Raw genomic sequence first — 21,666 nt, forward strand, 5'->3', positions numbered from 1 at the left:
CTGGAGCGCCCCGGGAGCCGCACGGACTGTAAGTATACCGCTCCCCCGCTCCCCACTACTACTATGGCAACCAGGACTTTAATAGCCTCCTGGCTGCCATAGTAACACTGAACGCATTTTGAAGACGGATCCGTCTTCAAATGCTTTCAGTACACTTGCGTTTTTCCAGATCCGGCGTGTAATTCCGGCAAGTGGAGTACACGCCGGATCCGGACAACGCACGTGTGAAAGAGGCCTAAAATTGATTTTTTTATGAAAATATGACATGTATCCTTTGAGGCTACTTTCACACTAACGTTGTTTAAATCCGGCGTTCAATTCCGACACCGGAACTGCCCGTCGGATCCAGAAAAACGTGTGAAAATGGATTACATTTGAATCCTGATCAGGATTTTGATCACAATGAAAAAATGCATTGGAAAAAACGGATCCGCCATTTATGGACTAACTTTTTTTTCACATTTTTCGGGTTTAACATGCAAAAGCCGGCTCCGGTTTGACTGAACACACGGCGCCGGATCCGGCGTTAATGCAAGTCAATGGGAAAAAGACCGGATCCGGCGTTCAGTCAAAGTGTTCAGGATTTTTATCCGGAGGTAACAATACAACATGCTACGGTTTTCTGAAAAGCCTAATCAGTCAAAAAGACTGAACTGAAGACGTCCTGATTAGAGATGAGCGAACTTCTGTTTTAAGTTCGGCGTCTAAAGTTCGGGGGCGGGTTAGCGGAGAATCCCGATCTGGAACCGGATATGGATTCCGACTTCCGTTGTGGTCCGTGGTAGCGGAATCAATAATCGGCCATTATTGATTCCGCTACCACGGACCACAACGGAAGTCGGAATCCATATCCGGTTCCAGATCGGGATTCTCCGCTAACCCGCCCCCGAACTTTAGACGCCGAACTTAAAACAGAAGTTCGCTCATCTCTAGTCCTGATGCATCCTGAACGGATTTCTCTCCATTCTGACTGCATTAGGATAAAACTGATCAGTTATTTTCCAGTATTGAGCCCCTAGGACGGAACTCAGCGCCAGAAAAGAAAAACGCTAGTGTGAAAGTAGCCTAAAACATCATGTTTTTCAGCTATGCGGGCACATATGAACATGGCACCAACACAGATCCTTCAGCTGCCAAATAGGGCACTAGTAACGAGTAGAGGACGTTAGTACTGCGTGAAGGGCACAAAGGGGGCACTAGTACTGCGTGAAGGGCACAAAGGGGGCACTAGTACTGCGTGAAGGGCACAAAGAGGGAACTGTACTTTGTGGAGGGCAAAAAGAGGGGGCACCAATTTTCTGTGGGGGCACTTTGGTGAATCAAGTTAACAGTTTGTGACCCTGCCTGCCACCAATTGACACCACCAACCCCAAGTGGCGGGGGCCCCAATGCCAACTGGCACATACTGCAGTGTATACAGAAGACCTTCCAACCTCTGGTCAGTATCCTACAATGTCCTAAAAAGACAGAACTGGCGCATGCAGACACCAACTGTTTTATTGTAAAAAATATTAAAATTGTGAACAATCACATTAAAAGTTATAAAATGGAGAATTAACCCTCTCCAGCCTGGGCACAGCGGGTGGATAGGGGATGTAGTGAGAAAGTAAAGCTCTTCATGTAATTGTGGTCACTATGACCTCAAACAGCCTCCAAGTCCTTCAGGTCGTCCTCCTCTATCAAGCTGCCAGTGAAGGACGTCCGTTTCTGAGAAAGCTGGGTGCTATCCAGGCAGCCATATTGACTGTATCCCAGCTTTCTCACAAAGAAGCCCTCCGTCGGAGCCTGCTGCACCGGGCGTTGCTGCCATCACTGGAGTACTGAGCAACGCTCCACTGGCATATCTGCTCAAGTGATGGCATCGTCAAGCCTTGCGGGTGGGCACTGGGATCCAGGAGAAGGAATGTGGGTCTTTATATATGGGCGTCACTCTAAGGTGATGCTGACGGTCTGTAAGGCATCTACCGCCCACTGTGGGTACTTGTCCTTTGTGCCGTACATGGTCCTCATGAAATCCTGCACAAACTGTGGGAAGCGTCCATTCAGAATGCTATCCCGCACCGAGCGCATCAGATTCAACTGGAAGGAGAAAGGAGAAAACAGGTTAGGTCACCCTGTGGTGGGAGGGGTGGATATCACAAAGCTCCTCCCTACTGTCTGTGTCACCCTGTGCTGGGAGGAGCGTACACCATGTCACAAAGCTCCTCCCTCCTGTCTGTGTCACCCTGTGGTGGGAGGAGCAGATATCGTCACAAAGCTCCTCCCTACTGTCTGTGTCACCCTGTGGTGGGAGGAGCAGACTCCATATCACATAGCCCCTCCCTTCTGTATCACCCTGTGGTGGGAGGGGCAGACTCCATATCACATAGCTCTTCCCTCCTGTATCACCCTGTGGTGGGAGGAGCAGACTCCATATCACATAGATCCTCCCTCCTGTATCACCCTGTGGTGGGAGGAGCAGACTCCATGTCACATAGCTCCTCCCTCCTGTATCACCCTGTGGTGGGAGGAGCAGACTCCATGTCACAAACTGTATAAGCCCGGGTCTCCACATACCTGGTAAGCTATATTATGGATAGTGATGTGATGCATCGCTGCGGTATCACTTTTAAAGAGAGCATGGATGTAAGCGCGGGAATATCTATAAAGAAAATCAGCAGATTAGAGACATTGACCTTCATGCTGACATTTCCATAGATTATTACTCCAGAAGATCTCACCTCTGACATGTCGGGCATTTACAGTCCTTGTCTATGGGAGTGAAGTCTTTGGCAAACTGTTTGCTCTTTATCTGGAGAGAACCCCACGGAACCAACGCCGACCCAAATCTCTACAAGTAAAAAATATTCGAAAAAAAATTATACACATTTACATGAAATATTAATCAGTTATTGGCAGCACTTTATGATAAGACCACCAACAATCCTGCAAATGAAGCGCCGATTCCCTGGATGTGCAGGAACCGGAGGTGCAGCTCCGCTGAAGAGAATACAGACGGCTATAGATCAGAGTATGGAGGGGCTTCCTATCCAGTACAGATCGGTTTGGAAATTACCTCATCCTTTTATTAAAGGTTCAGCTGAGGTGTGTATTGTGAGGTTCTCCGGCAGCTGAGGTGTGTATTGGGAGGTTCTCCGGCAGCTGAGGTGTGTATTGGGAGGTTCTCCGGCAGCTGAGGTGTGTATTGGGAGGTTCTCCGGCAGCTGAGGTGTGTATTGGGAGGTTCTCCGGCAGCTGAGGTGTGTATTGGGAGGTTCTCCGGCAGCTGAGGTGTGTATTGGGAGGTTCTCCGGCAGCTGAGGTGTGTATTGGGAGGTTCTCCGGCAGCTGAGGTGTGTATTGGGAGGTTCTCCGGCAGCTGAGGTGTGTATTGGGAGGTTCTCCGGCAGCTGAGGTGTGTATTGGGAGGTTCTCCGGCAGCTGAGGTGTGTATTGGGAGGTTCTCCGGCAGCTGAGGTGTGTATTGGGAGGTTCTCCGGCAGCTGAGGTGTGTATTGGGAGGTTCTCCGGCAGCTGAGGTGTGTATTGGGAGGTTCTCCGGCAGCTGAGGTGTGTATTGGGAGGTTCTCCGGCAGCTGAGGTGTGTATTGGGAGGTTCTCCGGCAGCTGAGGTGTGTATTGGGAGGTTCTCCGGCAGCTGAGGTGTGTATTGGGAGGTTCTCCGGCAGCTGAGGTGTGTATTGTATTGTGAGGTTCTCCGGCAGCTGAGGTGTGTATTAGGAGGTTCTCCGGCAGCTGAGGTGTGTATTAGGAGGTTCTCCGGCAGCTGAGGTGTGTATTAGGAGGTTCTCCGGCAGCTGAGGTGTGTATTGTATTGTGAGGTTCTCCGGCAGCTGAGGTGTGTATTGTGAGGTTCTCCGGCAGCTGAGGTGTGTATTGGGAGGTTCTCCGGCAGCTGAGGTGTGTATTGGGAGGTTCTCCGGCAGCTGAGGTGTGTATTGGGAGGTTCTCCGGCAGCTGAGGTGTGTATTGGGAGGTTCTCCGGCAGCTGAAGTGTGTATTGGGAGGTTCTCCGGCAGCTGAGGTGTGTATTGGGAGGTTCTCCGGCAGCTGAGGTGTGTATTAGGAGGTTCTCCGGCAGCTGAGGTGTGTATTGTATTGTGAGGTTCTCCGGCAGCTGAGGTGTGTATTAGGAGGTTCTCCGGCAGCTGAGGTGTGTATTAGGAGGTTCTCCGGCAGCTGAGGTGTGTATTAGGAGGTTCTCCGGCAGCTGAGGTGTGTATTGTATTGTGAGGTTCTCCGGCAGCTGAGGTGTGTATTGGGAGATTCTCCGGCAGCTGAGGTGTGTATTGGGAGGTTCTCCGGCAGCTGAGGTGTGTATTGGGAGGTTCTCCGGCAGCTGAGGTGTGTATTGGGAGGTTCTCCGGCAGCTGAGGTGTGTATTGGGAGGTTCTCCGGCAGCTGAGGTGTGTATTAGGAGGTTCTCAGGCAGCTTTGCTGTGCATTATGAGTAGGGTTGAGCGAACCCGAACTGTAAAGTTCGGGTTCATACCGAACTTTAGGATTTTTTTTTTTACCCCGGTGTTCAGCGATTTAATGGCGCTTTTTGAAAGGCCGCAGAGCAGCCAATCAACAAGCATTTAACTGTGTGCCCTTAGAAGCCATCCCAGCCATGCCTACTAATGGCATGGCTGTGATTGGCCAGCGCAGCATGTGACCCAGCCTCTATATGAGCTGGAGTCACGTAGCGCTGCACGTCTCTCTGCTCTGCTTAGTGTAGGGAGAGGATGCTGCTGCTGTGAGGGAGAGAATAGGAAAGAATCTTTAATCACAAGTGCTTGTTAACTCAGCGATCTACCTAGATTTGGTTTTGTAGGTGCAGTGCACAATCCTTTTACCCTGCCCTGAGCCCAGTGACAGAGAAAAATAACTTTTATCAGTCTGTTAGTTAGGTGGGCGGCAGCGGCCATTTTATGCAAGTTCAGTGCAACAGCACAGCATATGTGCATTTGTGACAGTCAAATACAAGCTTAAAATACAGCAATAATATTCTGGGTTTAAAAAAAATAAAATAAAAATCACCCATTTTTAGCAAGACCCTACATCTGGGGCCTTTGCTGCATTTGTCAGTGTGAAATACAAGCTTGAAATATTGCAATAATATTCTTGGGCAAAATACTAAATTTGCGGCGTTTGCTGCATCTGTCAGTGCGAGATACACGCGTTACATACTGCTGTTCTATTCTGTTATTAACAAAACACCCATTTTGGACAAGATCCTACATTTGCGGAGAATGAGGAGAGCGTCAAATAAGGGACGTGGCCCCGGTCGTGGTGCTGCTGGTGGAGCTCCTGTTGCAGGGAGAGGACGTGGTCGATCTGTGCCAGCTACACGCCCAAGTGAAACACCTTCCTCAGGTGCGAGTAGGCGACAGAACCTTCAGCGGTATTTGGTCGGGCTGAATGAGGCTCTACGAATGGTGAGACCTGAACAAGTACAGGCGATAGTAGATTGGGGTGCTGACAGTGCCTCCAGTTCCTTCACATTGTCTCCCACCCAGTCCCCTGCTGAAAGACCACAGTTGGCACCTGCAGCCGATGTCCATCAGTCTTTCACCTCACCCCCTTGCGACTCAGCCAAGCAGTCTGAGCCCCAAGTCATGCAGCAGTCTCTTCTGCTTTTTGATGACTCTACTGGCAGGGTTTCCCAGGGCCATCCACCTAGCCCTGCCCCAGAAGTGGAAGAGATTGAGTGCACCGATGCCCAACCACTTATCTTTCAGGATGAGGACATGGGAGGACCATTACAGCACGTCTCGGATGATGACGAAACACAGGTGCCAACTGCTGGGGCTTTCTGCAGTGTGCAGACCGACAAGGAGGGCAGGGGTGAAGACTGGGTGGAAGATGATGTGGAGGACGATGAGGTCCTCGACCCCCCACATGGAATCAAGGTCATACGAGTGATCTGTGTAGTTCAGAGGAAGAGGTGCTGGCCAGACTGTGCGAGCAGCAGCAGGCCATAGTGGAGTTTCAGCTGCAGCACGCACGGGTGAGTCGCTCTGCGGAGCAGCACCACTTCACCACCAATGATTCGGCCTCCATGCGAGACCTGTGTTCCTTGTTGTGCTGTTTCGAGTACTCCACCAACATGGCCAGTGCCGATAACGCCGTTCTCAGCGTTATATCCCACTTCTATGCCTCCTTAAAAAAACGCTTCTTGCGATGATGGAAGAGAATGTGGCACAGGAGGAGGAGGAGGAGGGATCATTTCATAGGGTTTCCGGCCAGTCATTCCCAAGTAGCTCCAAGGGTGGGTTCCTGCACCCACAAACGGCAGGTACACAATTGTCCAGCCAGGGTACAGTTCTGGAGGATGAGGAGGAGGAGATGGAGGAGGAGGAGGAACCGTGTTCACAGCAGGGTGGCACCCAGACCAGCTCATGGCCATCACTGGTGCGTGGCTGGGGGGATACAGAGAACACAGACGATACACCTCCCACAGAGGACAGCTTTTCGTTGCCTCTGGGCAGCCTGGCACACATGACGGATCTGCACCGAACGCCAGGGTAAAAGTAGCCTTCTAAGGTTCTGCATGAAAGCAATACAGTTGAATGCTGCAGCAGGGCACAGGAGTGATACCACCCTGTCCTGTCATTCATGCCGATAGGCTTCTGGCCTAGTGCCTGTAGCCTATGCAAGTGGTGCCAACTGAGGAGGGCTACATATGGCTCAGGATGCAGCTCGAAAAAAGCCTGTGTCCTGCACCACTGGGCGACCATGGTGAAGACTTACTTCTGGGGCGCAATGGGGGACATTACTATTGGGGACACTGTGAACACTCAGCTTAGGAGGACATTATGTTTACGGCAGTATAAGTGCCAGAGAGACTATTTGCTGGGCGCAGTTATTTTTTTAGGGAGCTGTGTGTAAATAATTATTAAAGGGGCACTATCTAAGTGGTACCTGTATTTTCAGGGGGATCACTGCAGTATAGTATTGGGGAGCACAGTGGGCACAGTATTGGGGGTTGCAGAACGTGGGGAGGAAGATGGAAAAGTAGGAAACTAAAATGTTTGTGTGTCACACTCTGCAGAGACAAGAACTGGTTGAATTAAGTCACCATGGCGGTCTGGTCGGAATGGAGAAGATGAGGAAAGAGAACATCAGAGGAGACGTCAGTACATGTTAGAGGTATGTAGCGTTGTATTATCCTGTATGTTTGGTAGTACAGAAGATAACTCTGCCAATAATTCAGCCATCACGGATCCTAATATGGTGTCTGTCCTAATGAGAGGTTTAGGACAGAACCTATGACAGCGGCAGGAGAATAGCCATATTTGGCTAACATGTATCACTGTTCGCTTCCTTGGGAGTACTTGCATTAAAACTTCTCATCACTAGGGGGTACTAAAAAGAGTATCTGCAGCCAAAAAAACTAAACATTTGACGTGCTCCTCAATTTTTAGCTCCTACCTTCCCATCACAGTCACATAGTGACCCATTTTCAGTGACCGGATGGTTTGGGGCAGGAAGATGGGACTCTTCATCCTAACTTATGACCGACGAGGTTATAAAAGGTTTTGTAATTTAAAGATATGTTGGGAAGTGTAGTATAACGGATATGTCCGTGAGGGAGGAAGTGGCTAGCTTCTCCTCCCACTTGGGTTTTAATAGAAATCAATTTTGCCTGGGATGGAACTGCATAATACCCAAAGCAGAGCCTGGAATTATACTGCTACTTCTCTTGATGCGTCACAGTTTACTTTGGAATGGTCTGTGAGGGCGGTCCACATGCCATGAAGGCCAAATGTGTTATGGGTATGTTTCAAAAGGGCCGTCCTCTCACATTGCGCTTACAAGATACTTACGGCCGTTCTGGTGGGGAAGACACAGTCAAACATGTCACACCCAAGAGCCACGCAAACCACCAGATCTGTGGCGTATCTGAAAGAGGAGGAAAAACGTTAACTAAGCAGGATAGTGGATAAAACCGCCCTGACGTCTGAGAGATCCCAGTGATGGCCCTAATGTAATGGCGAGACCGAGAAGGACCGATGGGACTGCCGACGGCCCCTTCATTCTAAGGTTTGATGAGGCTCAGTATCAAGACTAGGGATGAGCGAATCAACTTCGGATGAAACATCTGAAGAAGTCGAGTCGCATAAAACTTCGTTCTAATACCGTACGGAGTATTGACTCCAATAGGCCGAAGTTATTGCCTTGCGAAGTCTCGCGAGACTTCATAAATTAATTTCCACTGTAAAAAAAAAACAAAAAAAAAAAAACACCATTTCCCAAACTCGGGTTCGGTTCCAAGGTACAGAATAACTTTGGCTCATTGGAGCCAATACATTCTAATACTGTATGGAGCTCCTGCTCCGTACAGTATTAGAATGAAGTTTTATGCGAATCAACTTCGGATGTTTCATCCAAAGTCGATTCGCTCATCCCTAATCAAGACCTTCACAGTTACCACCTTTCAGCAAACTACAAAATGTAGGACATTTACTAAAATTGGCCACACATGCAGCCCCCAAAGTTTACTATGAAGAGTAATTTACTTGAGGAAAGTGTGAAAAAGATAGGACAAAGGACATGATACAAGAATACAGAAGGTCACATCCCACTCTCGCTGCAGGAGACGCTTTTTAAAGGACTATGCGTCGTCTCGATTCTGTCCTCTGTAGCAAGGAGACAGAGCATGATGTACGAGCGCTTCTCTCTCCTCTTTTTAGAGGTCGTGGGTGGTCTCCGTGCTCAGGCCCCCACAGATCAAAACTTAATATATGTCTCTATAACATATCCAGTTTTTGGAAAACTCAGGGACTCTTTAGTTGAATTCTGCAAGCTGTCTTTCTTAAAGGCCCATGTTCCTACATCTTCTTAGCACCTTACCCAACTCCCATAAGGTAGCGAGGTTTGTCCTTGGGTAAGTAGTCAGTGCTGAGGGTCACCATCCGCCAAAAGTGGTCCTTCTCCTCACCTCCACTCAGGCCACCAATGGCAAAGCCAGGAACATCTCGCTTGGTCATCTCTAGAAGAGGGAATTAGAGGATTACTTACAGAGAGACATTTTAGCTTTGAAGTAATGTCCATTATCGCAATTGATGCGATTCTCATCTTCTTTGTGTGCTGCCAAATCAATGAGAAGTATAAGTATGCACGTGCTATACTGCTTTCATAATGAGACCAGACACACAAGTTGGTTTTTATGAAATCATCTTCCCATCCTCATCCCCCTGAGCCAGAAGAAGAGAGAGACCCTTTATTCAAGTTACATTCACTTAAATAGCAGACATGTCATCACAAAAGGGGTGTTCCTTAAGAAACTATTGGCTCCTTAACCTGATAGGAGTGGTTTCCGCAACTTCAACTCCGAGTTCATAGATAGATTTGAAAACTGCAACCTAATCCCCTTTCCTCCTCCCCTACTGACCTTAAGACAAAAGAATGCACACGTGGCTCATACATCTGGTTTGCGGCCATCTAGTGGACAAAAATGTGTACTACAGAATGTTCACATTATATATACCGTATTTTTCGCCGTATAAGACGCACTTTTTTCCCCCCAAAAGTGGGGGGGAAATAGCAGTGCGTCTTATACGGCGAATGTAGCTTATTTTGCCCAGTTTTCAATGATACACCCGCCGCGATGCCGCGCGGCGGGTGTATCAGCTGTGAGGGAGGAGGGGCTGGGGGCGGCATCTGCATTAATAATGACAGCGCGGCCCGTGCAGTGACTATTCTACTACACGGGCCCCGCTCACTGTATAATCATATCTCTCTAATAGTTCATTGTTCTATGCATGTAATCGCATAATGAGCGCTAATGAGCGCTGTGTATTACCGTACTTAAAACTAGCAGCGCTCGCCGTTCGGAGCAGAGAGGAGGCAGGAGGCAGGCCGGGAGGACGGGCACTTGCAGCGTGAGTTATACGTCACGCGCCTGCACCGCCCACTTATGAATGAAGCAGGCGGCGCAGGCGCGTGACGTATGACTCACGTTGCAAGCGCCCGTCCTCCCGGCCTGCCTCCTGCCTCCTCTCTGCTCCGAACGGCGAGCGCTGCTAGTTTTAAGTACGGTAATACACAGCGCTCATTAGCGCTCATTATGCGATTACATGCATAGAACAATTAACTATTAGAGAGATATGATTATACAGTAAGCGGGGCCCGTGTAGTAGAATAGTCACTGCACGGGCCCCACTGTCATTAAAGCAGATGCGACCCCCACCCCCTGTATTGAGGGTCATTCACTACAGGGACACTTATGGAGGGGATCTGTGGATGACAGCATAAGATGCTATATATGTGTCATCCACAGATCCCCCCCATAACTGTCATTCACAGATCCTCATCCTCATAACAGTGCCATCCAGAGAGGATCCCCCATAAGTGTCACCCACAGATCCCCCATAAGTGTCACCCACAGATCCCCCATAACAGTGCCACCCACAGATCCCCCATAACAGTGCCACCCACAGATCCCCCATAACAGTGCCACCCACAGATCCCCCATAACAGTGCCACCCACAGATCCCCCATAACAGTGCCACCCACAGATCCCCCATAACAGTGCCACCCACAGATCCCCCATAACAGTGCCACCCACAGATCCCCCATAACAGTGCCACCCACAGATCCCCCATAACAGTGCCACCCACAGATCCCCCATAACAGTGCCACCCACAGATCCCCCATAACAGTGCGTCACCCACAGATCCCCCATAACAGTGCGTCACCCACAGATCCCCCATAACAGTGCGTCACCCACAGATCCCCCATAACAGTGCGTCACCCACAGACCACAATTAGTTCAAAACCCACCAAAAGTGCACCTTTTTGGTTCAAAATATTTTTTTTCTTATTTTCCTCCTCAAAAACCTAGGTGCGTCTTATAGGCCGGTGCGTCTTATACGGCGAAAAATACGGTAATAAAAATAAATAAAACCTCTCTCTCACATGTCTTACAGAAGAAAACCTGATCCCTGTAAGGCTCAAGACAAAAGATCCGGGCAAGATGGAAGGAGACAATACAAGCTCAATGTTTCCCACTCATGTGCTTCAAGTAAAGGTAGACCTCTAACCAACTAGCAGAGGTGGAGTCATCTTCCTGTCTATGCCAACCTTGAAGATGATGATCTCCAGTTGTGCAAACTCCATTTCCATACGCCCTATTAGTGAATTCTACAGTAGTTATTAGAGGCGTCCTCCCTTAAGGATCCTGAGTGTAGAATGGCCGGAGGACCTGTCCTGTCCTACAACTAACAGATGTGAATGGGCGCTGTGTTAGGCTAATTTCACACTAGCGTTTTTTGCAAATCCATCATGGATCTGCAAAAACGCTTCTGTCACAATAATACAACCGCACGCACCCGTCATGAACGGATCCGGTTGTAATATGTCTTATATAGCCATGATGGATTTGTCTTGAACACCGTTGAAAGTCTATGGGAGACGGATCAGTTTTCTATTGGGCCAGATTGTGTTTTTCCACTTTAGATATTGATGACCTTTTCTCAGGGGATCAGACACCTGGCACTCCAACCAATCGGCTGTGGATAAACAGTGGATCGATCTCCCCACTTCCAGCTCTTGCGCCTGCTAAAAACAGCCAATTGATGGAGATGCCAGGTCTACCCACAGATCTGATATCGACGCCCTATCCTGAGGCAAGGTCATCAATATCTAAAAACTGGAAAATCCCTTAAGAGCCCCATTTACATCACAATAGACAAATATGCCCAGGTGGTATCAAGACATATACTGTACCATCCCCATAGACTCCTACAGGACAGATAATGCTCTGCCTATGTGAGGACATGCAGACATGGGGAAGAGGTTCCAGACAGACCACCAGTAGAGAGGATCATTTTATCCACTGACGAGCACAGTTTCGTTTTCCACCATCCAGAAACAAGTGGTCCCTTCATTACACATTCCTGTATCTGCCCAGACCATTTCCAGGCGCTTAGCAGAAGGAAATTTGGTGTCACCGTGTCCATTATGTGTCCTGCCATTGACAGCCAACCTCAGTCTCCTTTGTTTGCAGTGGTGTCATGAACGAGAAACCTAGACTACTACGGACTGGAACCATATGGTCTTTAGTGACAAATTTAAGTTCTATTTGGGATCCCATGATGGTCAGGTCTGAGTATGGAGACCTTGTGGTAAGTACTTCAGTTCTGCCATTGCTGTGCAGTGACACATTGCCCCAAATACTGGTGTGATGATCTGTGGAGCCATCACATACGACGGTCGGTCACCCATAGTGGTGATACGAGGGACACTAACATCTCAGTGATATGTGCAGGACATCCTGCCGCCACATGTGCTCCTCTCATGGCAGGGCTTCCAACTGGCGTCTTTCAGCAGGATAATGCTCACCCACAGCGAAGGTTTCCCGGGAACGTCTCCTCCAGATTACACCACTTCCTTGGCTGCCGGTCACCAGATTTATCATCGATCCAGCATTTATGGGACAAGCTGGGACACCAGCTTCACCAACCTACGAGTGCCCAGGATCTACAGGCCGAGCTGTAACATCTGTGGGCAAATGTGTCGCAGGAACCAGGAACCTGTATGCCTCCATGACCGGCCGTATCTCATCGTGTAAATTAAGTATGGATGGGCACTCATATAAGGAGGTATAGGACACACTTTAATATTAAAATAATTGATAATAAAAAATACAATTCATACATAAAAATATTCTGTTGAATACTCCACAGTCCTGGCTTTAAACTGAAGCTAGCAGTCCAAACAGCCAAATTGTGTAACTAATGGCTACTCCTGGTTGTAGGAAAAACCAAAGGCTGTTCGGACGGCAGGTTCCTGCCAAGTCAGGCAAAATGATTATATAAAATACATATAAAAGATGCTTAACATATTTAGCTAAACAAAATAAAAGTTCATTCAGTATGGTCCTATATGGGGGGAAGCAAAAATAAATGCTTAATTGACACTGAGTAACTTCTCAATAGGTTTTCAACCTGCGTCCTGAGATGTTATTTGACGTATGTAGCAATCTCTATAGGAAAGATGGGCTTCCTTCTTTAACTGTTGCTATATTTGTATCAAAGTTCTGTCTTTAAATGTAGATGGTGTTTTTCCTCTTATCGCTTGAATATGGTAGTTTAACAAGCTTGACCCACTGTGTGGGCTTACCTTCACCTGCGTGCCTCTGTTCGTTTGGTGGGTTTGCGGTCCACAGTATATGCCGGCGTCCCGGCTCTGAAGTTCACCGTGTCCCACGTGTCTCTCAGCTGGCTTGCAGGGTTTGAGTCAGTAGGAGGATCACCCGACGCAGGTTAGTGACGTCTCAGGGTTTCTGTCCTTACGGAATAAGACCGTTCTTTTTTCTTTGTTCTTTGTAGTGCACTCTTTATTCGTAGGTCATCTGTAATTCAGGGTATTCCGCCAGACGCGTTTCGAGGAGACGCTGTCCTCTTCCTCAGTGGCATTCCTCAGAGGAAGAGGACAGCGTCTCCTCGAAACGCGTCTGGCGGAATACCCTGAATTACAGATGACCTACGAATAAAGAGTGCACTACAAAGAACAAAGAAAAAAAGAACGGTCTTATTCCGTAAGGACAGAAACCCTGAGACGTCACTAACCTGCGTCGGGTGATCCTCCTACTGACTCAAACCCTGCAAGCCAGCTGAGAGACACGTGGGACACGGTGAACTTCAGAGCCGGGACGCCGGCATATACTGTGGACCGCAAACCCACCAAACGAACAGAGGCACGCAGGTGAAGGTAAGCCCACACAGTGGGTCAAGCTTGTTAAACTACCATATTCAAGCGATAAGAGGAAAAACACCATCTACATTTAAAGACAGAACTTTGATACAAATATAGCAACAGTTAAAGAAGGAAGCCCATCTTTCCTATAGAGATTGCTACATACGTCAAATAACATCTCAGGACGCAGGTTGAAAACCTATTGAGAAGTTACTCAGTGTCAATTAAGCATTTATTTTTGCTTCCCCCCATATAGGACCATACTGAATGAACTTTTATTTTGTTTAGCTAAATATGTTAAGCATCTTTTATATGTATTTTATATAATCATTTTGCCTGACTTGGCAGGAACCTGCCGTCCGAACAGCCTTTGGTTTTTCCTACAACCAGGAGTAGCCATTAGTTACACAATTTGGCTGTTTGGACTGCTAGCTTCAGTTTAAAGCCAGGACTGTGGAGTATTCAACAGAATATTTTTATGTATGAATTGTATTTTTTATTATCAATTATTTTAATATTAAAGTGTGTCCTATACCTCCTTATATGAGTGCCCATCCATACTTAATTTACAATTTAACTACTTTTTTGAGGGGTGATCTCAAATTTTGTTTGGTGCACCTACCCTGAGGGCTACAGAGGTGAGCGGATCTCTCAAACCGTATTAAAGTATCTCATCGTGTACCCGGGCTAGAGGCCGTATCTCATCGTGTACCCGGGCTAGAGGCCGTATCTCATCGTGTACCCGGGCTAGAGGCCGTATCTCATCGTGTACCCGGGCTAGAGGCCGTATCTCATCGTGTACCCGGGCTAGAGGCCGTATCTCATCGTGTACCCGGGCTAGAGGCCGTATCTCATCGTGTACCCAGGCTACAAGTGGCACAACAGGGTCCTAGAGCCTCGAGTCCGCTCTCTAACACTGTAAATCACTTCCATACATCATCATTACAGTCACGCAGAGAAAGCTTCACTCCAGTCCATCTCAGTGCGGGATAATTTTTGTCAATGAGTGTATTTAGATTCATTAAAAAAACACAGAAAATAATGCTGAACAAGGGACATTCCCTTTAGGACTGGGGGGAAACATGGAGGACACTAATTAGCTTTGTTCCACTTTATGAGCAAACATGACCATATCCGGCTAATTAGAACAGCAGATGTCTATGTAATTGATTTCTCAGCATGTTAGATTCACTGCAGCAGACGCTCATTGGAAGGACACGTGACTGAAGCATCATCATTTTTTCCATTTCTTAAAAAGTTCAATGAACTTAGAAAAAAAAATCCCACAGAAATTGTCAAAAATGTATTCTTTTAAAATTATTCCATATGCGTGAAGTCTTCAGAGATTTTGCTTCAACCAAAATAAATTATCACCAGAGAAAGCTCTTCATTGTACATTTAGCAGATAAATAACAACCCCTGCATTTTAAAAAGTCACTGTGTACTGATCCTGTATTATACTCCAGAGCTGCACTCACTATTCTGCTGGTGCAGTCACTGTGTACATACATTACTTACAGTCAGGTCCATAAATATTGGGACATCGACAATTCTAACATTTTTGGCTCTATACAGCACCAGAATGGATTTGAAATAAAAAACAAACAAGATGTGCTTTACCTGCAGACTGTCAGCTTTAATTTGAGGTATTTACATCCAAATCAGGTGAACGGTGCAGGAATTACAACAGTTTGCAGATGTGCCTCCTACTTGTTAAGGGACACAATAATAATCATAAATCAAACTTTCACTTTTTAATACTTGGTTGCAAATCCTTTGCAGTCAATTACAGCCTGAAGTCTGGAACGCATAGACATCATCAGACGCTGGGTTTCATCCCTGGTGATGCTCTGCCAGGCCTCTACTGCAACTGTCTTCAGTTCCTGCTTGTTCTTGGGGCATTTTCCCTTCAGTTTTGTCTTCAGCAAGTGAAATGCATGCTCAATGGGATTCAGGTCAGGTGACTGACTTGGCCATTGCATAACATTCCACTTCTTTCCCTTAAAAAACTCTCTGGTTGCTTTTGCAGTATGCTTTGGGTCATTGTCCATATACACTGTGAAGCGCCGTCCAATGAGTTCTGAAGCATTTGGCTGAATATGAGCAGATAATATTGCCCGAAACACTTCAGAATTCATCCTGCTGCTTTTGTCAGCAGTCACATCACCAATAAATACAAGAGAACCAGTTCCATTGGCAGCCATACATGCCCACGCCATGACACTACCACCACCATGCTTCACTGATGAGGTGGTATGCTTAGGATCATGAGCAGTTCCTTTCCTTCTCCATACTCTTCTCTTCCCATCACTCTGGTACAAGTTGATCTTGGTCTCATCTGTCCATAGGATGTTGTTCCAGAACTGTGAAGGCTTTTTTAGATGTCGTTTGGCAAACTCTAATCCGGCCTTCCTGTTTTTGAGGCTCACCAATGGTTTACATCTTGTGGTGAACCCTTTGTATTCACTCTGGTGAAGTCTTCTCCTGATTGTTGACTTTGACACACATACACCTACCTCCTGGAGAGTGTTCTTGATCTGGCCAACTGTTGTGAAGGGTGTTTTCTTCACCAGGGAAAGAATTCTTCAGTCATCCACCACAGTTGTTTTCCGTGGCCTTCGGGGTCTTTTGGTGTTGCTGAGCTCACCGGTGCGTTCCTTCTTTTTAAGAATGTTCCAAACAGTTGTTTTGGCCAGGCCTAATGTTTTTGCTATCTCTCTGATGGGTTTGTTGTGTTTTTTCAGCCTAATGATGGCTTCACTGATGGTGACAGCTCTTTGGATCTCATCTTGAGAGTTGGCAGCAACAGATTCCAAATGTAAATAGCACACTTGAAAGGAACTCTGGACCTTTTATCTGCTCATTGTAATTGGGATAATGAGGGAATAACACACACCTGGCCATGGAACAGCTGAGAAGCCAATTGTCCCATTACTTTTGGCCCCTTAACAAGTGGGAGGCACATATGCAAACTGTTGTAATTCCTGCACCGTTCACCTGATTTGGATGTAAATACCTCAAATTAAAGCTGACAGTCTGCAGCTAAAGCACATCTTGTTTGTTTCATTTCAAATCCACTGTAGTGGTGTATAGAGCCACAAATGTTAGAATTGTGTTGCTGTCCCAATATTTATGGACCTGACTGTATCCTGTACTGATCCTGAGTTATATCCTGTATTATACTCCAGAGCTGCACTCACTATTCTGCTGGTGCAGTCACTATGTACATACATTACTTATCCTGTACTGATCCTCCTGAGTTACATCCGGTATTATACTCCAGAGCTGCACTCACTATTCTGTTGGTTATGGCAACTGTAAACAAGCTTGACACCCCTAACATCTTAGCTACAGTAAAGCAGTGACCACCAGAGTAATCTATGAGAAGAGCCAAGAGACTTCTGGGAAATTTCAAGAGAATGCAGCTCTGAGGTACGATACATACTGTGAGCGACAAGCCTTCTCCATGCGGTGATTACTTACCATCCAGACACTTCTTGCGCAGCTCAGCGTTCAGACCTCCCTGAATGATGGCAAACAGATTCTGCTTCTGCGGGTTGTGATTGGCGGTGATGCAGCGATCTAACCAGCGGATGGACCTGAGGTCACACAACAGAGAACATCACCCGCCACATAATCATACAGAGGGCGTGAACAGATGCATGTGTGCGCCTCCTCCTGACCTGTACATGGCCTCTTCCACGCGGGGACCAGCGATGGTGCTGCTCACCACGTCATCCAGCTGCATCATGATGTCAGAGCCTGAGAGAGGAGACAAAGGGGGAGGCAAATAAGGGGACACCGCCAGGTGTAGGCTGAGATACGGCAAGTCAAGAAAGTCCACTGAAAACTCATTTCAGGAGGTGTCTGGGGAGGTTCTGCTTACAGTATGTCCTCCAGGATCTTCTGACCTTGTGGAGCTGCGGGTTCAGGGCTCGGTGGGTGTTCCCTGTGAAGCTGCTCTATGCCCCCCCAACCACAGAGGCTCAGGTGCAGCACAATATAGACCTCCATTGTGTCATGCCCCGCCCCCTCTGGTGCTGCACTATGCATACCACAGCCCATCAGTACTGCCTGAACTGTTCCTTTAAAAATGAAGATCAGACATCATATAGTGCAGTGTTTCCCAACCAGTGTGCCTCCAGCTGTTGCAAAACTACAACTCCCAGCATGCCTGCACAGCCAAAGGCTGTCTGGGCATGCTGGGAGTTGTAGTTTTGCAACAGCTGGAGGCACACTGGTTGGGAAACACTGATATAGTGCATGACAATCTCTTTCTAACAAAGCTAGAACCAGCCCCGGACCTCACATGGGTCCAGAGATCTCCACATTCATTGCTGCAATTGTTCTTCTAGATTTATTTCAAGCTAGCAGCTCAGGGGGCGTGTTCTTTCTCTGGAGGGTGTGTCCTTTATGCTGCAGCTCTCTATCTCAGCTCAGAGAAAGGGGATGTCCTTTCTTCTGCAGGTCTCCCTATCACAACTCAGGGGGCATGTCCTCTCTACTGCAGGTCTCCCTATCATAGCCCAGGGGGCATGTCCTTTCTGCTACAGCCCTCTCCCTATCACAACATGGGGGGGTACTTTCTGCCGTAGGTCTTTCATCACAGTTCAGGGGGCATGTCCTTTCTGCTACAACTCTCTCCTTATAACAACTCAAGGAGTGTGTCCTTTCTGCCGCAGCTCTCTCATCACAGCTCAGGAGATGTGTGTCTTTACTGCCGCAGATCTTTCCCGCTAACTGGCACAGCTTCCAACAAAACATATGGCTGGTGGCAGTTGAAAATTCAAACCAAGCGCGTGCGGCCATTTCATTGAGGTGGACAATAAATAAGTAAAAGAACAGCAGGTGGCGCTACACAGATATATTTTATTGAATAGCTCACTGCCTGTATTTATTACATGCAAATACAGAAGTATTCATACCCGACAGGACAGCGCGCCTCCACGTACGCTGCGAGGACCCGACAGGACAGCGCGCCTCCACGTACGCTGCGAGGACCCGACAGGACAGCGCGCCTCCACGTACGCTGCGAGGACCCGACAGGACAGCGCGCCTCCACGTACGCTGCGAGGACCCGACAGGACAGCGCGCCTCCACGTACGCTGCAAGGACCCGACAGGACAGCGCGCCTCCACGTACGCTGCGAGGACCCGACAGGACAGCGCGCCTCCACGTACGCTGCGAGGACCCGACAGGACAGCGCGCCTCCACGTACGCTGCGAGGACCCGACAGGACAGCGCGCCTCCACGTACGCTGCGAGGACCCGACAGGACAGCGCGCCTCCACGTACGCGGCGAGGACCCGACAGGACAGCGCGCCTCCACGTACGCGGCGAGGACCCGACAGGACAGCGCGCCTCCACGTACGCGGCGAGGACCCGACAGGACAGCGCGCCTCCACGTACGCGGCGAGGACCCGACAGGACAGCGCGCCTCCACGTACGCGGCGAGGACCCGACAGGACAGCGCGCCTCCACGTACGCTGCGAGGACCCGACAGGACAGCGCGCCTCCACGTACGCTGCGAGGACCTACGGTAGACGGCTCCTACGAGGCTCGCACCGATCGATGTATATAAAGTGATGAGGATGAGAGGTCACTTACCCAGCGCATTCTGGATCTCGATGGATTTCTCTGGAGTCAGCAGAATCTCCTTCCCATCATACGGAGACGTGAAGTGCACCCCTTCTTCCGTCACCTTGGACAGCTCCACCAACGAGACCATCTGAAAGCCACCGCTGTCCTACCCCCGGAGGACAAGGCAGGGATTATTATCGGGGTATTACCGCCATCTGTAGCTCATCGTACTTTCAGGGTGAAACCATTCTCTAATGCGTGCGATAGGTGGCGCTGTAGATATCTAGGGCCGTCTACCTGACGGCTGCCCTCCATACAGGTCAGCGACTCCTTGGGTGGCAGCGTTCCCAGCAGCTCCAATAGGAGAGGGCAGAAGCCATGACTTTTTCTTAGACAGGCAGGTATTACTGGGGGAAGGGCGCTCTGCCAGCTCTGCTACATCTTGTGTGAATCTTTAGGACTCCTAGGCTACTGTACTCATGTGAGCCAGTTCCTTACCTTTGTAAACATCTCTGTGTGCTGTCAATGAATAAAGTCACATCCAGAAGCTGAAATCCAGTCCTGCTGGGGATTTGTTACAACTGTATCCAGTTTAGACAATCATCTTGTAAGTGACCATCTGTTACAATGTATCAGCGCAGGTAAAATGCATCAGAACAGGAGAGGGATGCTGGCGCTTTCCATTCACAGAGAGTCGCCTAGACTGGATACAAGTGTTATCAGTCTCTGGGTGTAAACCTGAAGGTTTCCATTCACTGGAAGCAAGCAGAGATCCAACAAAGTGAGGAAATAGACCAGAGATGGTAAAACTGGCCCAGTATTGGGGCCTCAGGCCTTGACTGCACCATAGGGCTACACACTGCATATGACGGGGGTGAGAGAAGGGGTACAGTAATCCATAGGGGCCCCCCAGTTGGGCATCACAACCCCCCTGGGTTTCCACACGCACCGTCAGAAGGTTTCGGTCCCAGTCCATAAAGCCGTGCAGGCCTTTCACCTTCTTCATTATCTCCGGCCCCTGAAATAAAAAAACAAGAATGGGTTAAAAGATGCGCCCCCCAATGTCTGGTAGGTGCAGGACCCGCACTTCTCTTTAGAATGGAGCCCATAAGGTGCTGGAGGGCGCACCGCGCATGTGCAGCCGTCCTCTATTCATTTCTATGGGAGTGCTGAAAATAGCAGAGCAGCGCGCCATTGACTTCGATGGGTCTAAGGGAAATAACCAAGATTTCCGGCAGTTCCACAGAAATTAATGGAGGGTGGGCACCTCCGGCACTTTGCGGTTTCCGTTCCAAGGATAGACGAGGGTCCCTGAGTTGGGACCCGCACTTACCAGACAGCGATATGGCCCCAATGTCCAAGATCGGAATACCCCTTTAAATAGCTCAGTGGCTATACTACATCTAGTTATGAAAGTATTCCGATCCCGGGGCCGATTGGAAAAATGTAGAATATTTTTCATGGGACAACCATTTTCACGGGTTTTGGCCCTTCCTAGACACTGACAACATAGTTCTAGGATTTCTCTGACGGGCTAAAAATGCAGAAGAAGGGGGGAGAGCGCTTCAGTCAGCAAGGATCGGAACCAGACAATGGTGACGCCAGCAAAGTCTAGTGCAACCCAATCGGCTTCCGTGCAACGCAGTCATCTGAGCAGCTGTCACCTCAGTACTCCTATTACGCCCTGCCTCGGCACAAGTATCACAGTGCAATCAAAGGATAGAAGGTTCAAGTCCCCTAGGAGGGTTAGAAAAACATGTTTAAAGGGGCTTTTTCTAAGATTTTCATATTGATGGCCTATATTCAGGGTAGGTCCGACACGCAGCGCATCCCAGCAGTGCTGGGAGTTGTAGTTCCTCTGCACAGTAATACAGCAGGCTGGGACTGGTAAAGCAGACTCTAACATATGCCGCAGTTCAGACTCGTGCTCTCTCCATGCGTTTCTTACCGGCCTCATCCCCAGGTGGTAGGTGTTCCCTAGACAGATCTCGCAGCCCAGGTCCCGCAGCTGATCCGCAGTCACCCCCTTCATCGTGCCCTGAGTTCCCACCGGCATAAACACCGGAGTCTTCACCGGCCCGTGGGGTAACAGCAATTCGCAGGCCCGAGCTTTCGTTACCGGACATTCTGCCAACACCCGGTGCAGTAACGCGTGTCCACTGGGCGCCGCCATGTTCCCATTGACAACCGGAAGTGACGTATACCGCTCCAGCTTAGCAACTGCGAGCGGAAATGCATTGTTTTCTTTCTTACTTTATTGAAAACTTTACAGTACAAAGTTAATTAATCCTCAGTACTTCCATCACAACAGCCATGGTGCCTGTGTAATACAATTAGAGATGCCCGTATAATAGAGCTCCCCAATAATGAAATCCACACTACCCCCCTAATAACACCAACA

General features: G+C 48.5%; 1 protein-coding gene across 1 annotated transcript; it reads right to left on the reverse strand.

Annotated features, from left to right (window-relative positions):
* Positions 1-1,487: 1,487 nt before the first annotated feature.
* QTRT1 (queuine tRNA-ribosyltransferase catalytic subunit 1) lies at positions 1,488-21,439 on the reverse strand. Its single transcript, XM_044282825.1, has 10 exons — positions 21,214-21,439; positions 20,215-20,283; positions 19,293-19,431; positions 17,370-17,448; positions 17,170-17,285; positions 8,839-8,977; positions 7,812-7,887; positions 2,721-2,830; positions 2,557-2,641; positions 1,488-2,079 (listed from the first exon to the last, which is right to left on the reverse strand). The coding sequence occupies exons 1-10, from the start codon at positions 21,436-21,438 to the stop codon at positions 1,927-1,929; spliced, it is 1,191 nt and encodes a 396-aa protein (XP_044138760.1). The 5' UTR covers position 21,439; the 3' UTR covers positions 1,488-1,926.
* Positions 21,440-21,666: the final 227 nt, after the last annotated feature.

Source organism: Bufo gargarizans, chromosome 2, assembly GCF_014858855.1.
Source record: "Bufo gargarizans isolate SCDJY-AF-19 chromosome 2, ASM1485885v1, whole genome shotgun sequence".
Classification (NCBI taxonomy): domain Eukaryota; kingdom Metazoa; phylum Chordata; class Amphibia; order Anura; family Bufonidae; genus Bufo; species Bufo gargarizans.

What these genes read in the sequence shown, in the direction of transcription:
- QTRT1 (XM_044282825.1), bottom strand. Translation starts at nt 21,438, where the DNA reads ATGGCGGCGCCCAGTGGACACGCGTTACTGCACCGGGTGTTGGCAGAA. An exon ending in GGGACCGAAACCTTCTGACG is followed by an intron (nt 19,432 to 20,214) that starts GTGCGTGTGGAA and finishes CTCCGGGGGTAG; the next exon opens with GACAGCGGTGGCTTTCAGAT. An exon ending in TCCATAATATAGCTTACCAG is followed by an intron (nt 2,080 to 2,556) that starts GTATGTGGAGAC and finishes TTCTCCTTCCAG; the next exon opens with TTGAATCTGATGCGCTCGGT.